Below are 18,968 nucleotides of genomic sequence, written 5' to 3'. Positions count from 1 at the left end.
TCTACATTCCTGGGGTGAATTCCATTTTTTGTGGTGAAACCCTTTCAGCCAACAGGTTTGGGCACTGTCCTTGTACCCTGCAGTGGTAGCAATCCAAGCTGTGCTTGGATTAACTCTTGTGTGGGTTGGAGAGGGACCACAAACCCTTCTGGTGACCCACCTGTAGGTGACTCTGGGTGGCCTGATGGCCTTGGGTCCTTCCTGATGCTCCAGCAAGGCAGCCTCACCCACAGCTTTAACTCATGAATACAGTTCTTACTGATTTCCGTCTAATTCCCTCCAGGAGAGCCTGTTCACCATCAATACACACAGGTTTAATGAGTAAAGAAGAATTTACATCATCATTACAATAAGAATCAGCTGGAATCTGGCCTGGCCAGGACAGAAACCACTTGACTGAGGAGACTCAGCTGTAGGGAAAAGACAAAACTTCCCAGGGAGTCAATCTTTGCACATCAAATGACAACCAGCAGCACTCGAGGGGCAGCAATGACCAAAAAACCCTCCCAGAGCATCACGGAATCACCTGGAGTTGGAGAGGACCCACGAGAGCCCAGACACCAAATCTCCTGCTCATTCCTTTAGGGAAGGGGGCCACCTATGGAGCTGTGATTTGAAATGCTGAGGATGAGCCCTCAAAGGGGACAGAGATGACACGAAGGAAGTTGACCATCTTCTTGTAGTGCCCGAAGTAGCGCAGCCGGTACACGCCGGCCTCCGTGCCAGCCGGGATGTGCCACTCAATGGTCACATTGCTCCGGCCACGGGTGCCTTTGCTCCAGTAAAACCTGCAAAACAGGCCCAAAGCTGCAGTCAGCAAGGAAATCCAGGTTTCATTGGAGCTTACTGTGTGCCACGAGATAAAATAAACTTCCCTGGAGCGTCTTAAAGTCCTCACTGTGCAGGGGCAGAGCTAAACTGAGAGGCAGAATATTCACTTAAATCACAAAATCTATAATTATTGAGCTCAGGACTTTTGGCACCCATTCCCACATCAAAAGCCCATTTTCTTTTACAGACTCCTTGTGCAAAAACCTTTCTGTTCAAGCCCCAAAATCTGCAGAGAATGCTCAGCCTCGAAACCCCACACATCATCTGGACACGAGGGATTTTTCAGCTGGCTCTGAGGGAGCCCTTCTTGGGAAGCTGAGGAAGATTCACCCACAGCTCTGAAAGGTGTCACCAGCCTTGCTGCTTTGTGGATATTTCTCCAGAATTCTGACATCTCCACCTTTCACTTTTCTTTCTTCCAAGCTTTTAAAAATTGTTGTCTGTTTATGCTGCACAGCACATCTGGCCAGTTTTCCCTGTGAGTTTCTCCTGTTTTCTCTTTGGCATCTTATTCATGGATATAGCTAGGAGCAAGCTGGACCAGAAACCTTCTGTAATTTTTGCCCTTCCTTCTTCCTTTCCCAAATTTGCAAGCCTCCATTCCAGACTCTGGAGCCAAGGGGAACACCAGTTTTGCCAAAATAACCCCTTCAAACACGAGCTGATCCTCCTCTGGAGAGCATCACCTCCAGGACCAAGACTAACCTGGGGCTGGGAGCTCTGGAATGAAGCTTCACCTGCAGCTCTGAAAGGTGTCACCAGCCTTGCTGCTTTGTGGGTATTTCTCCAGAATTCTGACACTTCCTGCCTTCACTTTTCTTTCTTCCAAGCTTTTAAAAATTGTTTTCTGTTTATGCTGCACGGCACATCTGGCCAGTTTTCCCTGTGAGTCTCTCTTGTTTTCTCTTTAGCATCTTATTCATCCCCACAGTGTGTCAGAGGGATGGATATAGGCTAGGAGCAAGCTGGACCAGAAACCTTCTGTAATTCCTGCCCTTCCTCCTCTCTTTCCCAAATTCCATTCCAGACTGGTGCCAAGGGGAACACCAGTTTTGCCAAATTACCCCCCCAGATATCATCTGGAGAGCATCACCTGCAGGGCCAAGACTAACCTGGGGCTGGGAGCTCTGGAATGAAGCCCTTCAGGTTAGACTGGAATGAGCCCCTGGATTCTGTGGGACAGGGAAATTGCTCAGGGCACCCACCTGGTGTCCCAGGAGGCGTCGTTCAGCACCACACGCCAGCTGCTGGAAATGTTGGAGTATCTCTCCACCGTCAGGAAGTTATGCTCAGTCTGGAACAAAAACACCAGAGTCAGGACAGACACTGAAGGGACAGGCAGGTCCCACCTTCTGTGGCACTTTAAACTGGACAGGGACTCTGCTTCCTCATGCTTTACTGGCAAATGTGGGAATTACTGTTATATTTTACTGCCAAAGCACAAATTTAAGCTGATAAACAATGCAAAGAATTTATCTGTAGGAAGAAAATAGGCAGTCACAATGTCCATGCAAGGTGAGTGATGGAATGAATTCAGTGCTTTTCTAATTTCCCTTTGTTTAGTTAAAATAAAGCAGCAGGGTGGTAGGATGGGAATTAGAGGCCAGGTTTGTCCTGGATACCAGCCTGGCCTAACACATACAACTTCAATAATATAAAGAGATCATAAACAGCCCAAATTCACTTTGTTGCCCCAAGAGCTTGCTGGTGGTGTGAATTCCCAAAGCACAGCATTTCCGTCTTCCCCTGGTCTCCCAGCAAAGAAAAAATCAAATATCCATTTGATATTTGATCAAAATACCCAAATATCCATCAATCCCAAACACTCCAGTTCCAGCATCATCCCATCAATCCCAAACACCCCAATTCCAACACCATTCCATCAATCCCAAACACCCCAATTCCAGCACCATTCCATCAATCCCAAACACCCCAGCTCCAACATCATCCCATCAATCCCATCAATCCCAAACACCCCAATTCCAGCATCATTCCATCAATCCCAAGCACCCCAGTTCCAGCATCCTTCCATCAATCCCAAACACCCCAATTCCAGCATGATTCCATCAATCCTAAACACCCCAATTCCAGCATCATTCCATCAATCCCAAACACCCCAATTCCAGCATCATTCCATCAATCCCAAGCACTCCAGAGCACTCCAGTTCCAGCATCATTCCATCACACTTACTGCATTCTCTGCAGAGTTCCTGGGGTTTGCACCCACAAAAGTCACTTCAGCAACTTCTCCCTGGGTGTGAAATTGAGATTTGCATTAAAGGCTGAGCAGCACATTAAGAGCATCCTTTGAAGAGCTCATTTGATGTATTTAAGGGTGGGTTGGTTTTGTGGTGTTTTGTTGTGCTTGGTTTGCCGTTGCTGTTGTTTTAAATTATTTATAATTCGACTTGTTGCAGCAGCAGTGGGCAATTTGTGCTTTGAACTGCTGCTCTGGGCCTTGATATTCCACTTGTCCTGTGTGCTGGATGAACTCCATCACTGCACATAGAAAAGGGAGGAAATAAGGGAGATTTTTCAGAATGCCTCCCTGCCTTACTGCAGGGAGTAAGGAGACAGCAATGAGGTGAAACTCTTGCTCTGAACACCTTATCTAAACACTGAGCATTGCAAACAGAACCATTTCTGACACTTTGATTTCATTTCATTTACATTCCACGGCAAAGGCATCAAAGGTGACCTGATTGCTGCTTGTAAAAAATCCCTGTAAAATATTTGCCTACTTCATCAACTGCTATTTTGTTTTGAAGCAGAAGGGGAAATCTGCTTTGTGCTGAGTGAGGGGCTTTTATTTCCCCCTTTATCCACCCATTTTATTCCCATTCAGTGCATGGGCATGGAAATGCTCTGTCCCTGCCTACCAGAGACACGAAACCTGGTTGGGTCTGAGGGCACCACAACTCACTGGCTTGTGGGGTGAGGGGCAAGAACTTAAAGGCAATTTCTCCAGCAGGTTTTAGGGCTTCCCTGAAGCTCTCACCTCTCGATACTCCGGCCTCACTTCTTCCAGCACATCCCCAAAGGTTTTGCCGGCCGGCGCGCTCTCGGCGCTCAGAGAAGGCAGCAGGGTCAGGCTGGTTACGTTGAAAAATGGGGGCTCTGGACCAGGGGACAGCTCCTGAGTGCCATTCTGGGAGAGGGAAGATGTGCTTGTTAAACATCCACCCGGACAGCCGGGATTCCCTGAGGAAGCACAGCTCTGCCTCCCAGCCTCTGCTGGCACAGATTGTAGGAATAATAAAGTGAGCGTGAAAGCAAAGCAGAGGAGCACAGACCCAGCTGTGCTCTGCCTGCAGGAATAATCCCTGCAGGACACCTGCTGCTCCTAAACCCAGCCCCAGAACATCCCAGGATATTCCTGCCCACTGTTCCTGCCCATTTCACATGGTCACAGTGGTGATGGGCACTGCTGGGTACACCAAAACCACAGCAGGTTTATTTCCCTTTTGGTAGAAAAGCAGCAACTTCAGGCTGTGCTGAAAGGTTGGAGGTACTGATTTCCTCCACTTTGAGCTGCAAAACCCCCAGGATTTCTCAAGTGGTGTCAGGGCCCCATTACAGGAATTATTTTCATACCATTTCTCAAGGCGGATTCAGAAGAGAAAGCACAGCAAGTGGCCTCAGTAAGGAACAGCCACCACCACTGACTTAAGATTTAGATGTCCCCAGCAGCCTGTGGCATGTAGGAAATGCTGCTTACCAGAGCAATAGCCTTGGCCAGGCCCCTGTACAGCTGGATGTAAGCAGAAAGGGTGTGTGGCCCATAAATAGTCGAGGCAGCCTCGTATCGTTGAAGCTGGAAAGGACAAATTTGGGAGAGGAGGGTTGGGAAGGCCCCTGAGTGGTTTGCATATCCCATCCCAGCCAGCTCAAGATCAGCACTGGGTTATTTATTCCCTTTCTGATAAGGAGACAGCCCCAAGAACTTGCCAAAGTATTTCTGCTGCAATTTCAGGTTCCTCCTCATTCTCCAACCTGCTGCAAACAAGGAGGGCCTGTTTGCTCTTCCAGTTTTTACCCTGTTTGCTCTTCCAGGGAGCACAGTTTTTACCTTCTTTGCTCTTGCAATTAGCACAGCTTTTAACCCTCTTTTAAAGGCCTGTGATACAACTTGCCACCCCTCCAACTTTTCGGAGTGGGATTCTTCCAACCCCAGTTCTTCCAAACTTCCCTCCTGGTTCTCCCTGCCTGTTTTGTGGCAAAGGAGGAGAACTCTAAACACACATAATTTCACATGAATGATTAGCCCCTGGAGCCAAAAGGTGAACTCACTTAGACAGATTCAATCCCCATTTTTTAACATTTACCTGGTATTCCTCATAGGTGGCGATGTAGTGGGTGTAGACATTGCAAAGGCCTGCAATCACAACGTTCATCCCTGGTGATCCATGGGAATCAAATTCCTAAGGAAGGAAATAAAACCCTTACCTTGAAACAAGTGCTTAATGCACAACTATATTGGGGTTTTTTATTGTTGATATTTTTATATCAATACTATTATTATTATTGTTGTTGTTGTTGTTGTTGTTGTTGTTATAGGACAGAATACAAAGTTATGGTGGGAAGGGGGCTGGATGCCCAGGAATGCAAACATACAAGAGCAATTTTCCTTTTTTAAGGTCACCTATTCACTCTCCAAAGAAAAAGAGGACAAATGGCCTCACATTGCAGTAAATCTAGGGTTTTTTTTTTTTGGAAGTTGATGTCTGTATACTCCTAAAAAAAATCAGGGATGTAAGTATGAGAAAGGTCCAGTGAATTGTGGAGACAGCATCTGGGATTGGGATTTTATTTAGACTGCAACCAGGATGTGTCAATCAAATGGAAAAAATACTTTTGCCTTTGGTTTTTTTGTTTTGTTTGGTTTTTTTTTCTTTTCCCAGTTGTTCTCATGTTGCAGAATTCTGGTAGGGATTAAGGAGCTGAGCCTCTCCATCCCAGAGCCAAGCTCCTGCTGGCATCAGTTGTGCCTGGATCCCTGAGGAATTGCCTTAATGGACTGAAACCCGATCAGTTGGTGTTTTGGGGAGGATATTCATTCCTCCTGCCTGTCAGGAAGCAGATGGAAAATCTGTCTGAGGAAAATGGGAGAAGGAAACATCTGTGGGACACGAGCCCCGTGAGCCCAGCTGGGAGGAGAGGAGGGAAGAAGCAGGAGCTGAAGAGAAGAGAATTCCAGATGTGCTGAGCTCAGGGGAACCTCAGCTACTCACCGTTTGAACAGCCTCCCGCAGCCTGCGTCCAGACATGGTCCTGGGGCATGGAGGGAACAAAGTCAGCCTCCAGAATCATGGAATCCCAGAATTATTGAGGCTGGAAAATCCCTGCCAGCCCCTGGAGTCCCAGCTGTGCCCAGTGCCCGCCTTGTGCCCAGCCCAGAGCACTGAGTGCCACCTCCAGCCCTTCCTGGGACACCTGCAGGGCTGGGCACTGCAAAGCTCCCTGGGCAGCCCCTGCCAAGGCCTGAGCACCCTTTGCATGCAGAAATTGCTGCTGCTGTCCCAGCTGAGCCTCCCCTGGCCCAGCCTGAGGCCCTTTCCCCTTGTCCTGTCCCTGTTCCCTGGCAGCACAGCCCGACCCCCCCTGGAGTTGGGATCTAAAGCAGGAATTGCTGGCTGGACTTGCAGCACCCACCAGGAATTCCCACACCACTGCCCAACATCCCTTAAAAGCCTCTGTGCTCAAGTTCAACCAAAACACCTGAAAATATTTCACACCCATCACCACAGCCAGGGAGGGGCTGGAGGCACCCCAGGGCAGGGTAGAAATAAAGGTATTGGAGATAAATCATGATCCTATTTAAATTTGCATCACTGCACCACCAACAGTCAGTACAATTCATCCTTGGGGCGTTTGTGGTGCCAAAAACAGAATCAAAGTTAACAAATTCCTTTGGTTTCCTTGAAACTGCATTTTGTTGCAACCAAAACGATTCAGGATGCCTGTGTGCATCTCAGTCATTCTCAGGGTGAGTCTGGGGACAATTCTGAGCCTGCCCCCCTTTCTACCTGCAGGCAGAACTGCTGCAGGAGGTTGGAGGGAAATCTGGCTGCAGTAAATGCAGCAGGAGCCAAGGAATACCCACGTGAACTCCCCGGGCACAGCGAGGATTGCCAGGGACCCGATGGCAACAATCTGCACATCCACGATGTCGGGGTGCCAGGGGTGGGGCCAGGTCATCTGAGGGGGAGGAAAAAGGGCATATAAATACTCTGGTTTAGTAGAAAATAAATAATCGGAGGTGTTTTCCTTCCTACAGTCATCATCCAGGCAGATAAATTTATTTATTTATTTAAAATTAATTAATTTGTAAATTTAATTTATTTGTAAACTAATCTATATAATATAGAAATAATTACATATATTATTATATATAATATATATATTATATTATATTATATATTATAAATTATTGTATACATTATTTATATATTAATAATATATGTAATATATGCAATATATATTATATTGAATAATATACAATATATAATATATAAATATATACAATACATAATATATAATATATATTATATATTATATATATAGTTATATAATATATATTACATATTTGTTATTTATATATTAATATATTATAAAATATTATAAAATATTATATATTTTATATTATAATATATATTTATCTAAAATTTATTTGTAAACTAAATTTATTGTGAAACACGTGAGAACGTGTTTTACCTTCATGCGATGTCTGACCATAAGAGTCACGTAAGGCACAAGTAAATACTATAGATAAGGCAAAAAACCCTAAATAAGATGTTGCTAGAGGGGCAAGTTTAGGGTAAAGAAGGTCAGGGTAGCGCCTAGAAACCTTTCATCTGCATGGAAAAAGGATAGAAGTGGGATTGATGAGAAGATGAAAAATCCCATTCCAGTAAGTCAAAAAATGGGGTTTTTTTCCTGAGGAGCAATTTCCTGGGGGCAAACCATGAATGACAAAAGCTTGTGAAGCACATCAGAAGCAGGAGGGCTGCCAGAGCATCCCTAAAATGTGCAAAAGCCCAAAGAATAGAGTGTAATTTACTCTCAGTAACACAATCCTGCATGGAGGAGCTGGGGCCTCTTTTGGGGACAGCTGAGGTGAGGAGCTGATGGAACACGGAGTGACAGCAGGGAAGCTTTTAACGAGGCTGGTGAAAGGAATAACAATGAATTTCCTTACCCTGATGGCCTCGTTTAAGTGCTCTGAAGAACCCTGGACATGATCCCTGTGCACAGCAGCAGCATCTGCCTCAGTGCCAAGGGAGCATCAGGTGGGAAAAGGGGCAGCAATTTCCAGTCAGAGTTGTAAAGCAGAGCTCAGAAAACACCAGGCCGTGCCCTGAGCATGGGGATGGGCTGGATCGGGGGAGCAGCAGATCCCAGGCAGCCCGTGCTCCATCCTTGTTCTTCAGCAGGCATCCCAGAGCTCCCTGACAAAGCCCTGAGGGATTGGGATCCCTGACCCCAGCCCAGTGATCCCTGCACCCCCCCCAGGTGTGTCCTTACCTCTCCTGTGTTGAAGAGGATGGGCTTGGGTTGGTGGCAGGCTTTGGTTTCGTTCGAGGGCTCTCCCAGCAGCTGGTCCCGGATCTGATCCCAAAACGGGTCCCCTTCCACTGAGCCTTGAGGGGGAAACACCTTTAAACTCTGTTTTAAACTCTGTTCCTCAGCTGCCCCTGCAGCTCTCAGACACTCCCTGCTCCCAGGGAAGGAGGACAAATGAGCAGGACAGCCCCAAACCAGCTCTTTCTTCTCCCTGTTCCCCATCCCATCCCCTTGCTCTCCTTCCTTTGGCCATATCCTTTTCCCAAATGGCCACAGACAAACCTGCAAGGTTTGTTTGGTTTCCTCCACCTTCCCAATTTGGATGCTGTGAAGTGACTGCAGGGCTGTCAGTCCATCTGGGGGATGCCCCACTGGGATTTGCCCCAAATTACCTTGGGTGAAGTTTAAAGCCCCCACTCCGTCAATGGTCCCCGCAGCAAAGCTGTGCCCCAGGGCTGGTTTACAGGTCTGGACCTAAATCAGGAGGGGAGAAGAAAAGGAAAAAGCGACATTTTCCCTCACTGTGACAGGTGTTGATGCAGGGAAAAACGGGACAAAGCCCATTTTCCCTGCTGGTGGCAGGTGCTGCTGGGGGAACAGGGGGTTTCCTGCTGCTCTCACTGTGTGTGTGGCGTTGAGCTCCACGGACACGCTGCTCATGTTCACCCACTGGTGGGCTGAGCTCAGGGGTCCTGTCACCTCCTGGGAGGCCTTTTCATACAGCTCCTAAGGGACACACGAGGTGGAAAAAAATCCCTGTGGGACAAGCGGTCAGGAACAGCCATATGGATATTTGCTCATGTTAATGTGTGGCCACATTTCCCTTCACAGAGAAAAGCAAGGCACAGTTCTTCCCAAGAATATTTCTGAGATTCACAGTCTCTGAACCTCAGAGAAAGGAAAAACAGTTCTTATCTCATTTGCTGTGCCTGTGTTTGTGCAGAAGTAGAATGCAATATGGGGATTGTTTACCCAGAGTGATGGGGTTTTGTTTCCTTGTGTGTGTTGGGACTGTGGGGTGACAGCCACGAGATTCTGTGCATTATGTGCAGAGTTGAGTGCTTGGCAGGTTCAGTTTAGATGTAATGTAATATAGTGTAATATAATAGAGAATAATACAGTACAATAAAGTAATTATTAGCCTTCTGATAAGATGGAGTCAGATGCGTCATTCTCTCCCCTCGTTGCCTGCAAATTCTATATTAATGCAAATCTCTAATTGCCAAAGTCCCTTTGTTTCTTTCACCTGCAAGCTCTCCTGTCTCAGGGAGGGAGGACACTTCTCTTTTACAGCTCAAATATGCCCCTATTGCAGCAGGATGGCAACTCCCTTCCCCTGGTTGCATTTCTCACATCTCAGACCAAGCAGAAAAAAATCTTTTTTGTGAGAAAGAAGTTTTGCTCTACTCACTGCCTCGAAGTGCTGCTGGTATTTACTGCACTCCTGACAGCTGGCCCACAAGTGCTTTGTGGTGGTGTCTCTGAGCTCTCCCAGGAGAGTTTTTCCCATCATGATGCCTTTGAGATTATTGGGAGGGAGGGGGAGAGGATGAGAGGGGACATCCTCATCATATCCCAGTGAGGAATGCTGAGATCAAAACCCCAAACCAGCATTTTCAAATGACAACACCTGCAAGGATGTAGCTAAATAAAAGTATGTGCTTTAAGTCTAAATTCATGTTAAATTATGGTTTTACATCTAAATTCTAAATTTTTAAGTCTTAATTCTAAAATATGTTTTTTAATTCTAAATTTCCTCAGAAGTGTTCTACCTGAGGAAATTTTTCCCTACCATTAAGTTTTCCTACACTGTCCTAACAAATTCCAGGCTCGGAAGTCCTCTTGATTCCACAGCAGGCAGAGGCATCACCAGTTGGTTGCAGAGCTCATTTACCCAATAAAAACAAAACCAAGGAACTTTAGAGTGATTTGAATCTACAAACATTCACCAAAGCAGGTACAAGACAGATAGAATAAAAAATGTAGGAGATAGAAGATAGAATATGGAATGTAGGAGATAGAATATGGAATATCCAGAGGGAAGAGATGCATCAAGCTGCTCAAATGAGCATGAATTCCTGTCATAGCAGCACTCACACACACTCAGAAAGCAGAACATCCCTTACCTTTGCTTTCAAGTAGATGTTTTGCCCTATAATCCTGGTGCTCTCAAACATATCCTTCCCAGGCCCCTTGGCCATGCACATGGATGCCTGTTGGGAAATTTGTGTGGTGATCAGTGATTTTGGAGAGAGCCTCTGGCACTGCCAGGCTGTGGGAACTGAGGGCTTCTTGCAGGCCACATCAAAATTAGCCACGGGGTTGCTACACTCAGGTTAAATTTGGGGTGAACAACCGGAAAATCGGGTGCGCGAGGGACAAAGCGCGGTAAATTCCTGGAATGGCACCCAGGATGGCCCAAAAAAGGGGTTTTTTTTACTTTTTAGTGCCCTCCCCGTGGCCAGTGGTGAAGCAGAGGGTGGGGCAGGTGGGAGACACTCACCCCTCCGATGGGACAGGTGCTCTGGGGGTTGTCACACGACTCGCCCGTGTTGGCGCAGAAGGGGCCCCGCGTGTTGGGCGACACGTCTCCCAGGTTGGACGAGGCGAAGGCGGCCACAAAAGGGCCCTGCCAAGGACAGAGGAACCAAGCAGGACTCTTGATTATTCCCTGAGTCACTGGGAGCTCTGGACTGGGGGTTCAGGCACATCCCAGGAGGAGCAGGGGAGGACTGGATGCGCACGGTGCCATTTCAGGGGAAGCTTCACACCTCCTTGGTGTGCAGTGTTTCCTCCTCTCCCTCTTCCACCTCAGCTCTTCCCCAGCTTCTCATGTTGCTGATCAGATGTTTATGGGTCATTGGAGCACCCGGTACAGGATTTTTTTCCCTTCCAGGCACTCATCACGACTGATTTATGGGGTGAGAACTATTGGAGCTGACTGCAGGGGCACTTCAAGGCTTGAACATTTCCAGGACTGGGGCAACCAAAACCTCCCCAGATTTTAATCAAAATAAATCTGAGTTATTCCTCCAGTCTGAATTACTACCACTGATTATAGTTTGGAAAGTCAAGAACACGCTTTCCAATTTCCCTTCTGAAAAAGGAAATAAAGCATTCACCACAGTCCCTATGTTCCTGTGTGTCCCTGCTGTCCCACCTGACCCCTCCCTGTCCCAGCCCTGTTTCCCCCATTCCTTTGGGTGCTCCCACCTCTCCAGGGAGCATTCCCTTGTTCTTCTCCTGCTCAAACAGGTAGGAGGCATAGCCCACGTTGTCACTGTTCACCAGGTGGTTGGAGTTGTTCATGCTCACCGGGTGCACTGCAAACCAGCTGAGGAGGAGGTCAAAAGTGAAATTAAAGTGAAGTTACAAAAGTGAAAATGCTCTGTTCACTCTATGCAGCAGCAATTGACCTATTGAATTTCAATCCTATTGAATTTTCCTATTCCAAATTTGTGGGAATTTTCTTTGGGAGAATACACACAGAGACTCGTAGTGCTTAGGGATGGATTAACAAGAGTGGAATATTCCCATCCTGTCCCTTCCTAACCAGGGGGACTGTAACAATCCACACCTTGAGACCACAAGAATTTGTCATTGTCATTATCAGGGCCACCAAGAGCTCCTTCAGACCCGAACTGACTCTTGCAGTAACCCATAAACTCTATTTTGCAGAGATTTTTATATTCAAAGGAACCAGGAGGAGTCAGTGATGTAAAAAAGGGGGGAGGGAAACAGAACACCTTAATTCCTACAAAAAATAATGAGGGTGTGGAGAAAAACCTGCTGCTCTGCTGGTCAGTACCTGATGAGGCCCAGCTCATGCCCTTCCACATCCACCATCTTCAGCAGCACCATTTCTTTATCCGTGTTGGAGGAATACCTGGATGGGAACAGAGCAGGGAAATCCCATCAGAGTCAGGGCCGTGCTCTGATGCTCTGCAGGTTAAATCCCCTCTAGGCTGAGCAAGGATGTGAAAAGGTCATTCCAGGTACCACCAGCACACAGCAAGGCCTTGGAGAAGCGCCTGGACCCAGGTGGGAAGATGAGGGGACAGCTGTGGCTGTCACTGTCCCCAGGCACTGCTCCTCCAGGGAATGGAGAGAACGCAAATTCGTGCACCAAGGATGGCACTTCAATGCCCTCTGACTCTTTGTTTGTTAAATAAAGCACAAGGTCACATCCTTGACCAACTCCTCATGCTTGGAGAGGGCAGCTACAGCTTTCAAGCTCTTTTCAAGCAGTTAATTTCTTTTCTCCTGCCCAGGGAGGTTTTACCTGTTCCGCTCGGACTGCGGGTTGGCGAGGTAGGAGAAGGGGCTGCGGTTGATCTGGCTGTTTTCTACTGTGCCTCTGTTTATGAAGAGCCTTCCTTTCTTCATGTTCTCATGGGCAATATCTATGCTCTGCAAAGCAAGCAAGACAGGCACTGTCAGTCTGTGGGAGGTTATCTAGAAAATCTCTTTCTTTCCCTCCCTGTCCATCCCTTTCTTGGAATCTGAGGGTGCTTGCTTGGGATTTTTTCCTAAACTCATGTAAAATTCTCAAAAATTACAACAACATTTTTAAACTACCAACAGCTGTCTCTGAAGAAAGGGTTGGGTGCAAAGCTCCTGCTTTTTGAGGATACAAACAAGCAAGCCCACCTCAAAGCAGGCTGTGCCACCCCAAACACCCCAGCCAGAGCTGCGCTGGGCACCAACACCCTGAAATGAGTGACACTGACCTTCACAATGCCATTCACGATGGACTTGAGGGTTGGCTGGACGAGGCCCCTGCTGGTGATCCAGAACAGGGTGTACTGGAAGTACCCCCCGGGCCCCGAGTGGGTGTGGGTGCCGCTGAGGATGACGTTGTCCTGCCGGTACAGCTCGCCGTACTTGCTGCGCAGCTGCTTCAGCACCTGGGCGGGAGAAAGTGCTCCTAAAAACCCCTCCTTGTGCTCAAAAACACCTCCATCCATCCATCCATCCATCCATCCATCCATCCATCCATCCATCCATCCATCCAGCCATCCATCCCCTCACCCTTCTGCTTCTGCCTGGCACAACAACGAGCTTGTAGCTGTTGGCTTGGCAGGAGGCTCAAAATAGGAATATGTGGTACAAGATCTTTATATCCAACCCAGAACGCATCCCAGATCATCCCAGGAGGATCCACAGTCCTCCAGCACCTCCCTATCCTTGTCACTGCTTTGTAATGAAGGGATGGGACTATTTTTGGGCTAAGAGCCATTTATTGCTCAGATAAACATCAGTCTCAGAGGCTGTGAGATTTTAGAGGAGCAAGCACTTGGCCATAGCTCAAAGTAGTCAGAAGTCTCTTCATTACAAGGCAACATAAAAATTTCTAACCCAATGGATAGATGCCACAAGGTTTATTTTGCTTTTCTAACCTACCACCTTTACTTCACTTTTGCCCAATGGCCTTCTGCCACACTTATATGCTTCTATTATAACTTCTAAACTCTCAGCTCACTCTATACAACCACACCCCTACATTATAAACCCTTCACCATCTTATCAATGCAGTTTTCTACATTATAAACCCTTCACCATCTTATCAGTGCAGTTTTCTACATTATAAACCCTCCACCATCTTATCAGTGCAGTTTTTCACTTACTTAAGGCATATTCTTACTTACAACTATGGAAACACAAGTTTATGGTTTTTCTGCTTAATACCTGTGTGTTTTATTTTTCCATCAATCCAAACTTCTCCCAAGGCTGCAGATCAAACCCTTCACTGTCTGTGGAAGTTTCTATTTTTCTGATTCCCGTCCTTCTGCTGCATTAGAGGCACCACGATAATTTAGTTGTGGTTCCAATGACCTCCTGGTAATCCTCCCGCCAGCAGAAGAGCGAGCAAAGCCCAGCCTCATTTACCGAGCTTTTCTCCAGCAGAGACACCATCCCAAGAGATCCCAAAGATTGCCCCCAGCCCTCCCTTGCAGCCCCCGGTACCTCCAGCCGGACTCTCTGGGACACCATGCCGATGTCGGCGCTGACGAAGACGACGCGTCGCGAGCCCTGGGGCTCTGCCACGATGAAGGCTCGGCTGTAGAGGCGGGACAGGAGCCCCCCGCCCACCTGCTCGGGGTTGGCGTAGCCCATCTGCAAGAGAGGAGCTCGCTGGGCATTCCTGTTGGTCACAGGGACTCTGAGACACGTACGCGTCTCTTCTCCCAGCCCGGCGGCCGAAGGAGGAGTCGGGATTCCTCTGTTCTCATTTTCCTCATCAGGTTTCCTCTTTTCTCATTTTTTGTTTACTGTTTCTTGTCTATAAAATTCTGTCTCTGGCCTGCTGAGGTCTGTTCAGCAGGTCACACAGAGGCACTCTGACTGCTCTCAGAGGAGATGTTGTCTTTTATACTAAAAACTACATGTGCATTATTTACTATAACTTCCCAATACCCATCACCAATGTTAGACAGTGGGCTTCTACTCTAAACCAATCCAAAAGTGGCAACATCACCCAGAAGATGGAGGCCAAGAAGAAGAAAAAATAAGGACAGGGCACACCCAAATTCCTCTATCTTGAGACCCCGAGCTCCCATTCTAAAAACCCCAAAAATCTATTTTTCACCCCGTGACAAACTAACTATTATTCTACTTAAACTCTCCTGACTTGTAATTCTTCATATAAGGTTGGTAATTTTTTCCATGGGTCATAATCAAAGGCACAGGTGTCTTGGGCTCTGTGCCAGGGTCTCTGAGCCCCCTGGCAGGGGCTGGAGCCATCCAGGACAGCCAGAGGGATGTCCTGAGTTCTGACAGAGCTCCATCATAAATATTGAGCCATTTATTCCTCTGCTTTTTCCGTGGGGTCATTCAACAACTCCAAGCTTGCCCTGCATTCCATGGAATAGTTGGGCTTGGAAGGGGCCTCAAAGCCCATCTCCTCCCAACTTCCCACCAGCCCACATTCCTCAAGGAAATCTCAATTTCTGTTTGAAGGCAACGCACATTTGGCAAGGCAGAGGCTCTAAACAGGAAATCCTGCCCAAAAAATACTCCCAAAAGATGAAAAAAATCAGTATTTCAGCAACCCCATGAGGAATTCCCCCAACTCACCAGAGGCACCTGTGCCACAGGCCCCGTGCAATCAGCTCTGCCAACACCCACCAAGTACTTTGCCTCCTCCGCTATGTTGTCGATGCAATCTGTGAGAACATCAAATGGCAGATCAGGGAACACACCAGCAGCACAACTGGGCACAGAGGAGGCCAAAGGGCTCTGGCTGAGTGCTCTGAGGGGATCTCTCAATGTGCAGAGGCTATGAAGGCAATGCAGGCATGAGGAACCACCCAGGGATCTCTGCAGAGGGTCCCTGGGCTGTGTCTGATGGGAGGGGATGCACAGAACCAGCCCAGCACTCCCAGTTAAACCCTCCCAGCCCACCAGTACCACACAGGAACCAGGTCCAGGTGCTGTTTGACACAGCCAATTCAGCTCAGCTGTGGTAAGAAAAAGGGATGGTGTGTCAGGAGCTGTTGGGAAAGGACTAGAGGAGAGAGACATCCAACACATCCTGTGTCCAGTGCTGGTGCCCTGGTCTTCCCCCCAGAAAACCACAGCAGAGCCAGCTGAAGCTCAGAGCTGGGAAAAGCAGTTCTGAGCAGTGATTTCCAGGCAAATGGTGAGGAAAATTTCTCCCAGAGGAGATCACATCTCACCCCAACCACCAGGAAGGTGCAGGAATCCTTCCAGGATGGGCAAACCCATGGAAGAAAAGCCATGGACGGCTATCAAATCATAATCAATCAGAAAAGCTATCTGCATGGCAGGAAATCCCAGAGCCACAAATCACTGCAGGCTGAGATAACACTGTGGGAAAACATGAAATATTTCTGTGTGCTTGCCCTGTTCCCACAGCCCTGCCCAGGCAGCTGCTTTGGGATCAGGGGATGCTCCTTCTTCCCAGCCTGGCCTTTCACTTGAAACACAGGAGAAGGGAAACACACTGGCCACAGGCTGATGCCACTTCTGTCATTTAAAATGGCACCAGCCAAATGAGACACCCCTTTAGAAATATCCTTCCTCCTCCTCCAAGAGCTCTGACACAGAGGAGAATCACTTGTGCAAAACTCTGACATGTTATAGCCTAAAACCATGAAGTTTTGAGTTCCAAATGTGAATTATATCCAATTTGAGACCAAAATCTGGAAGCTGGAAGGTCCCAGTGGTGGGATGTTGAGTCCAGCTCCTGACACCTTCATTCCCTGTGCCTGGGGATGGGCTTGGAGGAATCAGGGGGCTGTGATGGGGCTGGTCAAATCCTGGGAGTGAGGGGCTCTAGCAGGCCCAGAGAGGGAAGGGAGGATGGAAGGAAGGGACGGATCCCTGCAAACAACCCCAGCCCACCCCGGGGCTGTGCATCCATGCCCGGAGCGCTGCTGGAAGGAGCACGAGCTCGGCGGTGGTGACAGCTCAGCAGTGACCTGGAGACCTCCACCTGTCCCCCCTCACTGAAATCCTGCCCTGGGCACCCCTGGAGCACAGGGCTGGGGTGGCTGCACTTGCCATTGGTGTTTCTGGTGAGGAAGTGCAGGACCAGCAGCACCACGGTGAGGGAGATCATCAGCACCAGGCACACGATCAGGATCAGCTCCAGCTTGGAGAAGGAGCACCGGGACCTCTTCCCAGCCATGGTGGGGCCGCTGTGGGAGCAGAAGGGAGCCCGTGGGACATCCCAGTGAGGGGCACATCCCAGGCAGAACTCACATCCACCCTCACAGAGCTGTTTGTTGTCGCGGTGGTGCGAGGGTCCCCAGGAGGAGGGGAGAGAATTTGGCTCCAAGTTCTCAGAAGGTTGATTTATATTACATTATATTATATTATATTATATTATATTATATTATATTATATTATATTATATTATATTATATTATATTATATTATATTATATTATATTATATTATATTATATTATATTATATTATATTATATTATATTACATTATATTATATTACATTATATTATATTACATTATATTATATTATATTACTACATTATATTATATTACTATGTTACTATATTACATCACTATATTATATATACAGTATATATATACTATATATACAGTAATACAGTAATATTACTATATTACTGTATTACATTATTATAGTTTTATATTATATTATATTATTACATTATATTACTACATTATATTGCTACATTATATTATATTACTATGTTACTATATTACATCACTATATTATATAGACAGTATATATACTATATATACAGTAATATAGTAATATTACTATATTACATTATTATATTATATTATACTATATTATATTACCTTACATTATATTACATTATAATACTACATTATATTACTCTATTACTATAATACATCACTATATTATATTACTATCTTACATCACTATATTATTATATTACATCACTGTATTATTATATTACATTACTATATTATTACATTACATTATATTCTGAAACTATACTAAAGAAAGAGAAAGTATCCAGACAGAAGGCTAGAAAAGAATGAATAATAAAAACTTGTGACTGACCAGAGCCCGACACAGCTGGACTGGGATTGGTCATTAATTAAAAACAATTCACATGGAACCAATCAAAGATGCACCTGTCGGTGAGCAACCTCCAAACCACATTCCAAACAATCAGATAATTATTGTTTGCATTTCTTTTCTGAGGTTTTTCAGCTTCTCAGGAAAAAAAATCCTGGCAAAGGGATTGTTCATAAAATATCACGGTGACAGTTTGTGTCCCCCAGTTCAGCATCAGAGACAGCAGCAGCATAGACAAGGATGGGAATTGGAGATTTATATTTCAATTTATGACAAAAATGTGTCTCCTGCTGGCAGCAATCACTCCCTGACACCAGGCCTGGCAGGACAAATTCCCAGCCCTGTGTCTCCCAAGACACTTTGCTCACCCTGCTGGAGAGATCTGGGAACAAACCCCACAGTATTCCACCAGGTCCTGTGCTCTCTGAGTGGCTGTAGGAGATGCTGAGGCTCAGCATGATACTGTCACCATAACAAACATCAATTTAGGAATCTCAGCCTCAAGGTCCCTCCCAGCCACACCAGTCTGATTATTCTGTGATAAGAGAGGGAAGAATGAAGCAGAGAATCTGATTTTCCTGGCTGGAACCTTTGCCAGCTCTGGTGAAGCTCCTGCCTGCAGGCTGTTCCTCACAGGGAAAGTGCCCTGGGAACAATGAACCTGCAGGAAATAACTGCTGGAATGAGCACTGCTGCTCCTGAGAGGGCTGCAGTGATGAGAAATGACACCAGCAGAGAGCCAAGGGGTCACTCAGACTCCCTCCAGGTCACCTCTCTTATCAGCTCCTTCTGCCACAGCACCTGTGGCCAGGGCTGAATTTCACAGAGCAAATATTTCAGTGACAACAAATCTCAAGCCACAGGTTTCCTTCCTGCCCTCCTTGTCCCCTGAGCTGTCCAGAGCTATCCCAGCACAGCCTGAACCCCTCAGCACCACACACACCCACACTGCTCACCACCCCACTGATCAAAGTGCCCCGAAACCACTGCAAGGTGCAAATCCCAACCCCATGGGATC

At 46.9% G+C, this 18,968-nt stretch overlaps 1 protein-coding gene across 1 annotated transcript; it reads right to left on the bottom strand.

Moving 5' to 3' along the window:
- Positions 1-598: 598 nt before the first annotated feature.
- Positions 599-17,047, bottom strand: LOC131086417 (putative neutral ceramidase C). The gene is made up of 20 exons (XM_058029423.1): positions 16,921-17,047; positions 15,472-15,560; positions 14,362-14,511; positions 13,125-13,301; positions 12,677-12,804; positions 12,203-12,280; positions 11,608-11,728; positions 10,898-11,023; positions 10,521-10,607; positions 9,016-9,120; positions 8,787-8,868; positions 8,356-8,471; positions 6,935-7,029; positions 6,063-6,102; positions 5,157-5,252; positions 4,550-4,645; positions 3,830-3,979; positions 3,023-3,082; positions 2,037-2,125; positions 599-788 (listed from the first exon to the last, which is right to left on the bottom strand). Exons 1-20 carry the CDS (start codon positions 17,045-17,047, stop codon positions 599-601), a joined length of 2,202 nt encoding a protein of 733 aa, XP_057885406.1.
- Between the last annotated feature and the right edge of the window lie 1,921 nt (positions 17,048-18,968).

The sequence above is a fragment of the Melospiza georgiana genome, chromosome 8 (assembly GCF_028018845.1).
Source record: "Melospiza georgiana isolate bMelGeo1 chromosome 8, bMelGeo1.pri, whole genome shotgun sequence".
Taxonomy (NCBI): domain Eukaryota; kingdom Metazoa; phylum Chordata; class Aves; order Passeriformes; family Passerellidae; genus Melospiza; species Melospiza georgiana.
The sequence above is the reverse complement of the archived record's forward strand: the minus strand, read 5'-3'. Positions and strand labels throughout refer to the sequence as shown.